The sequence below is a fragment of the Coregonus clupeaformis genome, chromosome 20, assembly GCF_020615455.1.
Source record: "Coregonus clupeaformis isolate EN_2021a chromosome 20, ASM2061545v1, whole genome shotgun sequence".
NCBI lineage: Eukaryota > Metazoa > Chordata > Actinopteri > Salmoniformes > Salmonidae > Coregonus > Coregonus clupeaformis.
In genome coordinates this window covers 18,123,575-18,139,155 of record NC_059211.1, presented here as the reverse complement: position 1 = coordinate 18,139,155, position 15,581 = coordinate 18,123,575, and the positions used below count along the sequence as shown (strand labels likewise).

At 43.3% G+C, this 15,581-nt stretch overlaps 1 protein-coding gene across 2 annotated transcripts; it reads left to right on the top strand.

Annotated features, from left to right (window-relative positions):
- The first annotated feature begins 1,186 nt into the window (after nt 1-1,186).
- LOC121532749 (pyroglutamyl-peptidase 1-like) lies at nt 1,187-7,429 on the top strand. 2 transcript variants are annotated; one of them, XM_045205783.1, is made up of 5 exons: nt 1,187-1,503; nt 4,738-4,790; nt 6,080-6,193; nt 6,310-6,542; nt 6,713-7,429. In XM_045205783.1, exons 1-5 carry the CDS (start codon nt 1,470-1,472, stop codon nt 6,903-6,905), a joined length of 627 nt encoding a protein of 208 aa, XP_045061718.1. In that variant the 5' UTR covers nt 1,187-1,469; the 3' UTR covers nt 6,906-7,429. The 2 variants fall into 2 exon arrangements, with proteins under 2 accessions (XP_045061718.1, XP_045061719.1); XM_045205784.1 differs by having other exon boundaries at nt 1,386-1,419.
- The last annotated feature ends 8,152 nt before the right edge of the window (nt 7,430-15,581 follow it).

Below are 15,581 nucleotides of genomic sequence, written 5' to 3'. Positions count from 1 at the left end.
ACTCCTCTTCAATGGCTGTGCAAAGTTGCGGGATATTGGCGGGAACTGGAACATGCTGTCGTACACGTCATCCAGAGCATCCCAAACATGCTCAATGGGTGACATGTCTGGTGAGTATGCAGGCCATGAAAGAACTGTGACATTTTCAGCTTCCAGGAATTGTGTACGGTCCTTGCGACATGGGGCTGGGCGGCAGATGAATGGCACGACAATGGGCCTCAGGATCTCGTCAATGTATCTCTGTTGATTCAAATTGCCATAGATAAAATGCAATTGTGTTCTTTGTCCGTAGTTTATGCCTGCCCATACCATAACCCCACCAACAGCACCATGGTGCACTCTGTTCACAAGGTTGACATCAGCAAACAGCTCGCCCACACGACGCTATACACGTGGTCTGCAGTTTTGAGGCTGGTTGGACGACCTGCCAAATTCCCAAAAAGGAAGTTGGAGGCCGTTTATAGCAGGGTTTCCCAAACTCGGTCCTGGGGGGGAGAAAAGAAACAAGAGGCACCCCTGGACCGAGTTTGGTGGACATTCCTGCAGTCAGCATGCCAATTGCACGCGCCCTCAAAACTTGAGACATGTGTGGCATTGTGTTGTGACAGAACTGCACATTTTAGAGTGGCCTTTTATTGTCCCCAGCACAAGGTGCACCTGTCTAATGATCATGCTGTTTAATCAGCTTCTTGATATGCCTCACCTGTCAGTTGGGATGGATTATCTTGGCCAATGAGAAATACTCACTAGCAGGGATGTAAACTAATTTGTGCACAACATTTGAGAGAAATAAGCTTTTTGTGAGTATGGAACATTTCTGGGATCTTTTATTTCAGCTCATGAAACATGGTACCAACACTTTACATGTTGCGTTTATATTGTGTGTTCAGTGTAGTTAACTAACTAGGTCAAATTTGACTTGAAATGCAAACCATGTGTTTAGATACTGTAAGAATAAACATACATTTCAATGTTGTAACTAGATTACTATTATATTTTTAGTTAGCTATTAGCTAGCATGAACACAATGAATTAACCATTTAGTTACGTTACAGTAGCTAACTATCCAATCTACATGGTAAACAAAACAACCACGCGTTTGTGCACGAGCTATTCCACGGTCCCACACAAGTAACTCATAACAGTCCTCATATGACTGTAACTCGATAAAATATATACTTACCATTATAACAAATTATATTACAAACTATCCGGTCAACTGAATGTAATTTATTTTTGTTTGCTAATGCTAAATCCGTTTAACGGAAGTTGTCGCCAAAATGTGTATCTACCATACGTCATTACGTCAGACTCGCCAATAAAAAATACGCAAAAAGCACTTCGAGAAACAAATGACTATTCAACTGTGAAAGGACAGCAAAATCCCAGACAGCAAAATCCCAGACAGCTGCATTCCTGGTAAAATTTAGAATAACAAACGAAAACATTCACTACAGCTAAGAAAAAATATGGACAATAGTAAGCAAACTGTTGTTGTTACAGGTTAGTGGGGTTTCCTCTACTTGCTCGACTGTACGTAGTTTCAAGCACGACAAAGCCAACTAGGGCGTGCATGTGAAGAATTTTACTGTGTGTTGAAAAGTTGTGTGAAGGACATGCAGCAGAGTTGTCCAAATAGTTGCAGATTGTTATTTGTATAATGGCATACATGCCTTCAAATTGTTTGTGAAATTGGCAATAATGTGTTTATTGTAATCCAAAACAAAATAATATGCCTATAGATAACTGAATATGAACATATGGACATCATTGCATAATGTTAGGAATGTGTCATGGTATGACCTACTTGACCTGTATGTAGCAGAAGAATATGGAAGTTGTAATATTTCAGACATCCAGACATGCAGTAGTTAGGCTATTTCACCTATTTTGTGGACCGAGTCCTCTTTGCATTCACATTGCTATGTTTAGAAAGGAACCAAGATCGTTTTCCAATATGCACTCTGGGTTTTTACAAAGTGCAGGACAAGCCATTCATTCGGAATTGTGTTATCGGACAACTAGATATATAGTACCAGTCAAAAGTTTGGACACACCTACTCATTCCAGGGTTTTTCTTAATTTTTACTATTATGTACATTATATAATAATAGTGAAGACATCAAAACTATGAAATAACACATATGGAATCATGTAGTAACCAAAAAAGTGTTAAATAAATCAAAATATATTTTAGATTTTAGATTCTTCAAAGTAGCCACCCTTTGCCTTGACAGCTTTGCACACTCTTGGCATTCACTTTACCAGCTTCATGAGGAATGCTTTTCCAACAGTCTTGAAGGAGTTCCCACATGCTGAGCACTTCTTGGCTGCTTTTCCTTCACTCTGCGGTCCAACTCTTCCCAAACCATCTCAATTGGGTTGAGTTCGGGTGATTGTGGAGGCCAGTTCATCTGATGCAGCACTCCATCACTTCTCAAAAAGCCCTTACACAGCCTGGAGGTGTGTTTTGGGTCATTGTCCTGTTGAAAAACAAATGATAGTCCAACTAACCGCAAACCAGATGGGATGGCGTATCGCTGCAGAATGCTGTGGTAGGCATGCTGGTTGTGTGCCTTGAATTCTAAATAAATCACAGACAGTGTCTCCAGCAAAGTACCATCACACATCCTCCTCCATGCTTCACGGTGGGAACCACACATGCGGAGATCATCCGTTCATCTACTCAGCGTCTCACAAAGACACAGCGGTTGGAACCAAAAATCTCCAAGATCTCCAGACCAGAAGACAGATTTCCACCGGTCAATGTCAATTGCTCGTGTTTCTTGGCCCAAGCAAGTCTCTTCTTATTGGTGTCCTTTAGTAGTGGTTTCTTTGCAGCAATTCGACCATGAAGGCCTGATTCACGTAGTCTCCTCAGTTGATGTTGAGATGTGTTTGTTACTTGAACTCTGTGAAGCATTTATTTGGGCTGCAATCTGAGATGCAGTTAACGCTAATGAACTTATATTCTGCAGCAGAGGTAACTCTGGGTCTTCCTTTCCTGTGGCGGTCCTCATGAGAGCCAGTTTCATCATAGCGCTTGATGGTTTTTGCGACTGCACTTGTTCTCAATTTTCCGTATTGACTGACCTTCATGTCTTAAAGTAATGATGGATTGTCGTTTCTCTTTGCTTATTTGAGCTGTTCTTGCCATAATATAGACTTGGTCTTTTACCAAATAGGGCTATCTTCTGTATACCACCAGTACCTTGTCACAACACAACTGATTGGCTCAAACGCATTAAGAAGGAAAGAAATTCCACAAATTAACTTTAAACAAGGCACACCTGTTAATTGAAATGTATTCCAGGTGAGTACCTCATGAAGCTGGTTGAGAGAATGCCAAGAGTGTGCAAAGCTGTCATCAAGGCAAAGGGTGGCTACTTTGAAGAATCTCAAATATAAAATATATTTTGATTTATTTAACACTTTTTTGGTTACTACATGATTTCATATGTGTTATTTCATAGTTTCGATGTCTTCACTATTACTCTACAATGTAGAAAATAGTAAAAATAAAGAAAAACCATGGAATGAGAAGGTGTGTCAACTTTTGACTGGTACTGTACATACTTACATTTTGGAAGCTAATAGATTGCATTTAATTAAAATATGAGACATAATAATTGTAATCAGAAGATACTATTAACTACATTTTATTGCTAACAGAATAAATGGCAGAAGAACAACTGCAGATTAAATAATACTGTAATAGAAAATTGTACACCCAATTATAGGCTACTGCCCCTTTAAGAGCTAGAATTGATTTTGTACCCTATGTTGTGATTCTCACCAAATTATGTTGTCTTCTCACACTATTCAAACCCCACAATCGAATAAACATTTTATGAAGCTCTCCGCCTATAGATCACATATTGCAAACAAATAATCTTGAACTAAAAACTCCACACACATTTTTGGAATTTCTGTGCGTCAGTATCCAAAACAGTTTTTTCCAATGTGAGGGATTATGGCAGGGGAATCGGTGGTGCGGGAATAATGACAAGCGAACCTGGGGAGGTTTGTGTTCACATTTCCCTAAAAAAGGGAACCGGACCACTGAATTCAAGCGAACCGAACTCCGGCCACGTCTCGGTTCGGTTAGTTTTGGGGGCTCTTTTGAGGGGTCTGAGTTTCTTTGGGGTGTTCACAGTGCACAAAAAATGTTGCGAACCGCGCTGAATTCACAAAAATTGTCCGAAAGGGACTAAGTGTGAAAACACCCGAATTCTCGTCTCCCAGACACAAAGGCCAGTTGAAGACGGGATAGCCTGATAAAAGATGTTTAGATTGCTGGGAACAGAGGGCCTCACAAAAGAGCTGGCCAGCAGCTGCCGACCCCACGCTCTCTCCTTTTCACCTTCCTGCCAGACAGACAGATCCCTGTGTCCCCAAGGGAACACACCAGACCATTAATTTCACAGGGATTCAGAGTGAAATCTCAACATTACTGCAGCCACACTCACACATTTATAAACACATCATATAAAGTGAGCTTTTTATGGGATTTTGCATATTTCTTTAGTGGCCCTTCTAGCATAGGTTCTTAGGACAGTTATTTCCCTTCAAGCAAATGTATTACCAAGCAAACCTATAAGTAAGCATCAATCTCAAGTTAATTGAACTTTGAGATGCCAACCTGAAATTGCTCACATTACACCCAAAAATCTGCTATTTGAGTTAAACCCTTTATTTTATTATTATTTTTAAAATAAATGCTGCCATATTTTGCAGGGTTTGAGCCATTTGGAGAGCACTCTATTAATGCCAGTTGGGTAGCAGTCCAGGTATGTATCTTTTGCATATTTCACTTAGGCTATATTGAACTAATTAATTGTCTTCCTCTTCTTTATAACATTTACGTTTACATTTACGTCATTTAGCAGACGCTCTTATCCAGAGCGACTTACAAATTGGTGCATTCACCTTATAGCCAATGGGATAACCACTTTACAATGTGTTTTTTTGTTGTTGGGGGGGTGGGGTGGGGTAAGGGGGGGGTAGAAGGATTACTTTATCCTATCCCAGGTATTCCTTAAAGAGGTGGGGTTTCAAATGTCTCCGGAAGGTGGTGAGTGACTCCGCTGTCCTGGCGTCGTGAGGGAGCTTGTTCCACCATTGGGGTGCCAGAGCAGCGAACAGTTTTGACTGGGCTGAGCGGGAACTGTGCTTCCGCAGAGGTAGGGGAGCCAGCAGGCCAGAGGTGGATGAACGCAATGCCCTCGTTTGGGTGTAGGGACTGAAGGTACGGAGGTGCCGTTCCCCTCACAGCTCCGTAGGCAAGCACCATGGTCTTGTAGCAGATGCGAGCTTCAACTGGAAGCCAGTGGAGTGTGCGGAGGAGCGGGGTGACGTGAGAGAACTTGGGAATGTTGAACACCAGACGGGCTGCGGCATTCTGGATGAGTTGTAGGGGTTTAATGTCACAGGCAGGGAGTTTATTTCCCTGACAATAACAAAACTGCCTACCTTGTTCATGCCGAACCTGTTTGGTAGAGCACATTAGTTGTCAAGGGATGACAACTACATCTCATTCAGCAAATATTTTTTTACACATTCTATAATGTGAGAGAAGCATTATAGGGCCAACGTGGTGGTGTGGGGCTGTATTGGGAAATTTGATGGGGACAATGGTTGTCAGGGTGTCTAGACAGACTTGATAAGGATATTCAAATCAAACAAAGGGCTGCTTTGTGGCAGGGTCAGGGCTGTGGTCAAACACGTCTCTTTTAAATATTAATGGGTACTGGCCTGGTAGGCCAGTTGTCCTGTAGCGGATTATAGAGCCAGCTGTGAACATCACACTTTAGAAATGTCCTCTCCTCCATACATTTTCCATCTTTTCCTATTTGTGCTTGCCCAATTTGTATTTTTAGGATATCATCCAATCATAATTATGTTGTGCACATTTTTTAATGGACTGAATAGACAAAGTAAAGATGACCGCAAGGAAATGTCTAACATATTACTAAACGTCTATTTATTCTAAAAGCAATGAGTTTTGAAATAATGTGAAGCCATTTCTATGATATTTTATGAATATTAATCACCTGTCTACTCTTCTCTTTGTTTTAAGGAACTGAAGAAGCTGGGCCTGGGAAAGGACATAGACCTGCATGTGTATGAGGTGCCTGTCGACTACCAGGCGGTCCAGAGTTTGGTTCCATCACTATGGAAGCAGTATCCCCAGGTAAGAAAGCAATGAATGGGCTCTCCTATCTCATCTCCTGCTGGCCATTTATGCACCTTGATATGCACCATATTTAAATGTGTTTGTTTTGTGTCCTTCTCTGCATGGGGAATCAGTTAGTGGTTCATGTTGGAGTCTCGGGTATGGCCACCACCGTTACCTTAGAGAAATGTGGCCGTAACCATGGCTACAAGGGTCTGGACAACAGCCACTTCTGTCCCCATTCTCAGTGTTGCATTGAGGGGGGTCCTGACTGCATTGACTCTGTTATTGACATGGAATCGGTCTGCAAAAGAGTGACCGCCTCTGGCCTAGGAGTAGCAGTGTCTGTCTCAAAAGATGCTGGCAGGTAAGCATCCTCCTCCTGTGTGCATTTGTGTTTGCAACATTGATTTTACTAGCAATGTGCATGCATACACCTGTAGTTCAAAGAAAGTTGTAGGCCTATTTTCCCCCCAAATCTTACTGTAGAACCACCACTTACAGCCATTATATTCATTTCTGTGTCTTTCCTGACAGATACCTCTGTGACTTCACCTACTACACCTCTCTGTACCTGAGCCATGGGCGCTCAGCATTCGTCCACGTGCCTCCCATAGGAAAGCCTTATAGTGGAGTGGACTTGGGTAGGGCCCTCCAAGCCATCATACAAGAGATGTTGGACATGCTGGACCAAACCAAAGAGAAGATCCACTGCCAGCATGTGCACTGATTTACCTGTGAAAGCCAACTGCCTTTAACCCCTTACACACAAGATATTATGCACTTAACCACATAGCCAAACAACGTTTTTGATCCTCTTCTGGTGCAAATTCAAAAATGGCAACCATACAGACACTTCCAGTTGACTTATTTCACAGCTATTTCTTCACATTCTTTGTTGCTGTTTCATCAAGCTGTTGACATGGCCCATGGTTATGGATAGAGGTGAGGTGAGTAAAGCTGGTTCAGTGTTTCGGTGTTACTTGCGCTTTCTCGACATTATGTCTACATAGAAGAGATTGTCCTGAGCAAGAGGAATTTAACTGGAAAAACTGGAATTGACAGACGTGAGCCACATGCTTGTGCTAGGAGCACTACTCTTTTTGAATCTGATGTTGAAAAGCTTTCATGGTTTTGAGTCATTATCCATACTTACACTGTTATCTCAGAAACAGGGTTAGTGTATGGAATAGCCCTTTTTCTGCATCAACTCACTGTACAAGTTCCACATTATTTATTGGTGTCTATCTTTTTTCCTTTTAGTTATTTTAAGGGGAATTTCTGCCTTTGGTTGTTATTCATCATCTTTGAAGTGTTTTTTTTTGTCACCAGCTTTTTCATTAAAGTCTTAGGCGTCCACTTGTTGGTGCTACTTAAGTCATGCTAGTACTTCCTGGATTTGATGTATATGAAATGCCCAGCCTTTTCCTCTCCAATGTGCGTTCACTCGCCAACAAAACCCACGAGCTACAACTTCTGATGTGGACAAAAAAGGACTTCTCTCTCTCACCTCTGCTTTCTGTTTTACGGAATCATGGTTAAATGCCTCTATTTCTGATGCCGCTGTGGATCTAGCCAGTTTCCAGCTCTACGGGGCTGATCGTGTCCCGGAGCAGTGCAATAAATCCAAAGCAGGTGGTGTGTGTTTCTACGTCACCTAAGGCTGGTGCAATGATGTCACTATTCTGTCTAAGTCATGCTCTCCAGATCTGGAATTTATTTTCATCCACTGCAAACCTTTTCATTCACCCTGTGAATTTTCCTGAGTCATTCTGGCCGGAGTCTGCATCGCTCCGAGCGCCTGTGCGCACACAGAGCAACATCTAATGGCTGATCAGATAACAGAGGTGGATAGAAAATACCCAGATTCTACTTTGACCATCATGGGGAGACTTTAACCACACCAGCCTACAACAGGAACTTCCCATATACAAACAATTGGTGAAATGTTCTACAAGTCAAAAAAAAATTCTCAACCATGTTGACAGCACTATTAAAGGGGCATACCACGCTGTCACTCACGCTCCCCTGGGGAATTCAGACCATGTGATGCTACACATTCCCGCATACAGACAGAAACTAAAAACCGCCAAGCATGTCAAACATGCGGGAAAATAGACTGATGAGGCCATTGGGGAGTTAAAGGACTGCCTAAACACCATGGATTGGAACATATTCAAGTTCAATAATGCCAACATACACGACTACACAGACAGGGTCACATCCTACATCAGTGTATGTGAGGAGAACTGCATACCATCAAATACTTTTCTATCACACAGCAATGACAAACCATGGTTCATTGGTGAGCTTAGGGCTCGCCGCTCTACCAAAGAGGAAGACAACAGGAGCAAGACCAGGGTCCTCTATAGAGAGGCCAAGAAAAAGCTACTCTCGGGAATTAAGGCAGCCGACTGCTCGTCTGTCTGGAAAGGACTGAAACAAATTACCAACTACAAACCTAAAGCTCCCCCGACAGAAGAAGACTCCTCACTGCTGAATAAACTAAACCAGTTCTACTGCAGATTTGACACACAGGCCCCTCCCTTCCCCATTCCTCTCCAGGCTCCTCTCTCATCTACCCTTTTGCCATTCCCAGGAACACCCCATCCCTCCCCCAGCCTGTCCCAGGCTGACCTTCCCCCACCCCTGGTCATCACAGAGCAGGAGGTCAATAGACTCTTTAGGAAACAGAACAGCAGGAATGCTGCCGACCCGGACAAGGTCTCTCCAGCCACACGTAATACTTAAGAGTCTATTGACACACCTGTGCGTTAATCTAAGTAACATAATACAAAGATCCTCATCAAAATACGTCCGTTTTTTACATGGGTTGCATCTAAATCCACCGCATCCGCCTATGGCGGCCTTCCGCATCTGCAGTGGAAGGTGACAGAGCTAGAGCTGTCAGACCATGAGACATCCCGAAAAATCAGTCTTCTCACGGAAACGTCTGTAGCGTCCGAATGGTTTGGCCTACAAAACTATTATGACCACTCTATGGAAAGGGGACTCTCACAAACACGATGGTGTTCTCCCGTGTCACAGGACTCGTCTGAAGATAACCCATACAATGAATGGAAGTATGGGGATCGTTTTGTGCCAACAAAAATAAGGGGTTAAATATGTGTCCAAAACACATTTCCTGAGCTAATATCTCCAAGATATAGGCCAGACACTTGTATTCCTTATGATTTATTTTCGGACTGTCTTTTTTGTCATTTAGGAATGTGTTTATTCAATGAGTTTCTATGAGCTATAGTAGTAAAGGCCAAATTCAATATTTTATCAAATAATTGTTTATAAAAAATGTTTTATAGGTGTGATCAAATTAAAAATCAAGTAGCTAAATGATCCATGGTATGACCATCTTAAAACAATTCCATATGTCAGCTTAGTAACGGCTTAGATATTTAGAGGTTTTAAGCACTGCGCTGACCAGCTCTCCCCTGTTTTCACGGACATACAGTGGCTTGCGAAAGTATTCACCCTCCTTGGCATTTTTCCTATTTTGTTGCCTTACAACCTGGAATTAAAATGGATTTTTGGGGGGTTTGTATCATTTGATTTACACAACATGCCTACCACTTTGAAGATGCAAAATATTTTTTCTTGTGAAACAAACAAGAAATAAGACAAAAAAAACAGAACACTTGAGCGTAACTATTCACCCCCCTCCAAAGTCAATACTTTGTAGAGCCACCTTTTGCAGCAATTACAGCTGCAAGTCTCTTGGGGTATGTCTCTATAAGCTTGGCACATCTAGCCACTGGGAATTTTGCCCATTCTTCAAGGCAAAACTGCTCCAGCTCCTTCAAGTTGGATGGGTTCCGCTGGTTTACAGCAATCTTTAAGTCATACCACAGATTCTCAATTGGATTGAGGTCTGGGCTTTGACTAGGCCATTCCAAGACATTTAAATGTTTCCCCTTAAACAACTCGAGTGTTGCTTTAGCAGTATGCTTAGGGTCATTTTCCTGCTGGAAGGTGAACCTCCCTCAAGAATTTCCCTGTATTTAGCGCCATCCATCATTCCTTCAATTCTGACCAGTTTCCCAGTCCCTGTCGATGGAAAAACATCCCCACAGCATGATGCTGCAACCACCATGCTTCACTGTGGGGATGGTGTTTTCGGGGTGATGAGAGGTGTTGGGTTTGCGCCAGACATAGCGTTTTCCTTAATGGCCAAAAAGCTCAATTTTAGTCTCATCATGCCAGAGTACCTTCTTCCATATGTTTGGGGAGTCTCCCACATGCCTTTTGGCGAACACCAAACGTGTTTGCTTATTTTTTTCTTTAAGCAATTGCTTTTTTCTGGCCACTCTTCCGTAAAGCCCAGCTCTGTGGAGTGTACGGCTTAAAGTGGTCCTATGGCCAGATACTCCAATCTCCGCTGTGGAGCGTTGCAGCTCCTTCAGGGTTATCTTTGGTCTCTTTGTTGCCTCTCTGATTAATGCCCTCCTTGCCTGGTCCGTGAGTTTTGGTAGGTGGCCCGCTCTTGGCAGGTTTGTTGTGGTGCCATATTCTTTCCATTTTTAATAATGGATTTAATGGTGCTCCGTGGGATGTTCAAAGTTTCTGATATTTTTTTATAACCCAACCCTGATCTGTACTTCTCCACAACTTTGTCCCTGACCTGTTTGGAGAGCTCCTTGGTCTTCATGGTGCCGCTTGCTTGGTGGTGCCCCTTGCTTAGTGGTCTTGCAGACTCTGGGGCCTTTCAGAACAGGTGTGTGTGTGTATATATATACAGTGGGGAGAACAAGTATTTGATACACTGCCGATTTTGCAGGTTTTCGTACTTACAAAGCATGTAGAGGTCTGTAATTTTTATCATAGGTACACTTCAACTGTGAGAGACGGAATCTAAAACAAAAATCCAGAAAATCACATTGTATGATTTTTAAGTAATTAATTTGCATTTTATTGCATGACATAAGTATTTGATACATCAGAAAAGCAGAACTTAATATTTGGTACAGAAACCTTTGTTTGCAATTACAGAGATGATACGATTCCTGTAGGTCTTGACCAGGTTTGCACACACTGCAGCAGGGATATTGGCCCACTCCTCCATACAGACCTTTCCAGATCCTTCAGGTTTCGGGGCTGTCGCTGGGCAATACGGACTTTCAGCTCCCTCCAAAGATTTTCTATTGGGTTCAGGTCTGGAGACTGGCTAGGCCACTCCAGGACCTTGAGATGCTTCTTACGGAGCCACTACTTAGTTGCCCTGGCTGTGTGTTTCGGGTTGTTGTCATGCTGGAAGACCCAGCCACGACCCATCTTCAATGCTCTTACTGAGGGAAGGAGATTGTTGGCCAAGATCTCGCGATACATGGCCCCATCCATCCTCCCCTCAATACGTTGCAGTCGTCCTGTCCCCTTGGCAGAAAAGCATCCCCAAAGAATGATGTTTCCACCTCCATGCTTCACGGTTGGGATGGTGTTCTTGGGGTTGTACTCATCCTTCTTCTTCCTCCAAACACGGCGAGTGGAGTTTAGACCAAAAAGCTATATTTTTGTCTCATCAGACCACATGACCTTCTCCCATTCATCCTCTGGATCATCCAGATGGTCATTGGCAAACTTCAGACGGGCCTGGACATGCGCTGGCTTGAGCAGGGGGACCTTGCGTGCGCTGCAGGATTTTAATCCATGACGGCGTAGTGTGTTACTAATGGTTTTCTTTGAGACTGTGGTCCCAACTCTCTTCAGGTCATTGACCAGGTCCTGCTGTGTAGTTCTGGGCTGATCCCTCACCTCCCTCATGATCATTGATGCCCCACGAGGTGAGATCTTGCATGGAGCCCCAGACCGAGGGTGATTGACCGTCATCTTGAACTTCTTCCATTTTCTAATAATTGCGCCAACAGTTGTTGCCTTCTCACCAAGCTGCTTGCCTATTGTCCTGTAGCCCATCCCAGTCTTGTGCAGGTCTACAATTTTATCCCTGATGTCCTTACACAGCTCTCTGGTCTTGGCCATTGTGGAGAGGTTGGAGTCTGTTTGATTGAGTGTGTGGACAGGTGTCTTTTATACAGGTAACGAGTCCAAACAGGTGCAGTTAATACAGGTAATGAGTGGAGAACAGGAGGGCTTCTTAAAGAAAAACTAACAGGTCTGTGAGAGCTGGAATTCTTACTGGTTGGTAGGTGATCAAATACTTATGTCATGCAATAAAATGCAAATTCATTACTTACAAATCATACAATGTGATTTTCTGGATTTTTGTTTTAGATTCCGTCTCTCACAGTTGAAGTGTACCTATGATAAAAAATTACAGACCTCTACATGCTTTGTAAGTAGGAAAACCTGCAAAATCGGCAGTGTATCAAATACTTGTTCTCCCCACTGTATATATAAATACTGAGATCATGTGACACTTAGATTGCACACAGGTGGACTTTATTTAACTAATTATGTGACTTCTGAAGGTAATTGGTTGCACCAGATCTTATTTAGGGGCTTCATAGCAAAGGGGGTGAATACATATGCATGCACCACTTTTCCGTTATTTATTTTTTAGAGTTTTTTGAAACAATATTTTTTACATTTCACTTCACCAATTTGGACTGTTTTGTGTATGTCCATTTACATGAAATCCAAATAAAAATCAATTTAAATTACTGGTTGTAATGCAACAAAATAGGAAAAATGCAAAGGGGGATGAATAATTTTACAAGGCACTGTATTCAACCAGTCACTAGAGCAATGCACTGTCCCTGCCTGTTTCAAATCTTTCATCATTGTTCCAGTCCCAAAAAACCTAAAGGTGTCCTGCCTGAACGTTTACAGACCTGTAGTGCTCACCTCGGTCATCTTGAAAACCTTTCAGCGCCTGGTACTGTCCCATCTCGAAACCATCACTGACGTCTCTCAACCCACTGCAGTTTGCCTACAGAGCTAACAGGTCGACTCTGTCAACATGGGCCTACACTACATCCTCAAACACCTCGATAACCCAAAGACATATGCAAGGATATTGTTTGTGGACTTTAGTCCCAGAACTGCTACAAGACAAACTCTCCTAGCTGAACATGTCCAGCTCCATCTGTCAGTGGATTACTGACTTCCTAACCAACAGGACGCAACACGTGAAGAAGCTGGGAAAACACCTCTCGGACTCTTTATACCTCAGCACTGGAGGGCCGCAAGGATGTGTGATCTCACCTCTACTCTACTCACTTTGCACCTCCAACAATGCATCTGTCAAACTACTCAAGTTTGCAGATGACACCACTCTGGTCGGTCTCATCACATGACGGTGATGAGTACATGTACCGTGGAGAGGTCGACCGACTAGTGGCCAGGTGCAGTCGCAATAACCAGGAACTCAACACAGACAAAACCATGGAAATGGTGGTTGACTTTAGAAAACGCCCTCCCACCATCTCTCCTCCTCTTGATTGATGGCTCAGCTGTTAGCACGGCTGAATCATTCAAATTCCTGGGGACGATCATCTCCCACAACCTCAAGTTGGAGGATAACATCACAGCGGTCACTTTGAAAGCACACCAGTGGATGTACTACTTGCAGCAGCTGAAAAAACTCAATCTCCCAGCCAATCCTTATCTGGTTTTAAGCATCAATCGATGAGTCCATCCTTCACATCCTCCATCACCGTTTGGTTTGGGTCTGTGTCTGCCTACTGCAAGGGCAAACTGCAACGCATGACCAAAACCTCCCACCACCTGAATAGTTTCTTTCCCCGGGCTGTGGCCCTTACCAACCGGCCATCTGGCCCATAGAGCCTAAAGGACTATGCACTCAATGCGGCACACCGCATCAAGCCATCTCTGAACTGTACACAAAATAACTGCACTATACTGCATTTCACTCTGTTCATCTCTCTGCATTTAGATACAGTGGGGAGAACAAGTATTTGATACACTGCCGATTTTGCAGGTTTTCCTACTTACAAAGCATGTAGAGGTCTGTAATTTTTATCATAGGTACACTTCAACTGTGAGAGACGGAATCTAAAACAAAAATCCAGAAAATCACATTGTATGATTTTTAAGTAATTAATTTGCATTTTATTGCATGACATAAGTATTTGATACATCAGAAAAGCAGAACTTAATATTTGGTACAGAAACCTTTGTTTGCAATTACAGAGATCATACGTTTCCTGTAGGTCTTGACCAGGTTTGCACACACTGCAGCAGGGATTTTGGCCCACTCCTCCATACAGACCTTCTCCAGATCCTTCAGGTTTCGGGGCTGTCGCTGGCCAATACGGACTTTCAGCTCCCTCCAAAGATGTTCTATTGTGTTCAGGTCTGGAGACTGGCTAGGCCACTCCAGGACCTTGAGATGCTTCTTACGGAGCCACTCCTTAGTTGCCCTGGCTGTGTGTTTCGGGTCGTTGTCATGCTGGAAGACCCAGCCACAACCCATCTTCAATGCTCTTACTGAGGGAAGGAGGTTGTTGGCCAAGATCTCGCGATACATGGCCCCATCCATCCTCCCCTCAATACAGTGCAGTCGTCCTGTCCCCTTTGCAGAATAGCATCCCCAAAGAATGATGTTTCCACCTCCATGCTTCACGGTTGGGATGGTGTTCTTGGGGTTGTACTCATCCTTCTTCTTCCTCTAAACACGGCGAGTGGAGTTTAGACCAAAAAGCTTTATTTTTGTCTCATCAGACCACATGTCCTTCTCCCATTCCTCCTCTGGATCATCCAGATGGTCATTGCCAAACTTCAGACGGGCCTGGACATGCGCTGGCTTGAGCAGGGGGACCTTGCGTGCGCTGCAGGATTTTAATCCATGACGGCGTAGTGTGTCACTAATGGTTTTCTTTGAGACTGTGGTCCCAGCTCTCTTCAGGTCATTGACCAGGTCCTGCCGTGTAGTTCTGGGCTGATCCCTCACCTTCCTCATGATCATTGATGCCCCACGAGGTGAGATCTTGCATGGAGCCCCAGACCGAGGGTGATTGACCGTCATCTTGAACTTCTTCCATTTTCTAATAATTGCGCCAACAGTTGTTGCCTTCTCACCAAGCTGCTTGCCTATTGTCCTGTAGCCCATCCCAGCCTTGTGCAGGTCTGCAATTTTATCCCTGATGTCCTTACACAGCTCTCTGGTCTTGGCCATTGTGGAGTGGTTGGAGTCTGTTTGATTGAGTGTGTGGACAGGTGTCTTTTATACAGGTAACGAGTTCAAACAGGTGCAGTTAATACAGGTAATGAGTGGAGAACAGGAGGGCTTCTTAAAGAAAAACTATCAGGTCTGTGAGAGACGGAATTCTTACTGGTTGGTAGGTGATCAAATACTTATGTCATGCAATAAAATGCAATTTAATTACTTAAAAATCATACAATGTGATTTTCTGGATTTTTGTTTTAGATTCCGTCTCTCACAGTTGAAGTGTACCTATGATAACAATTACAGACC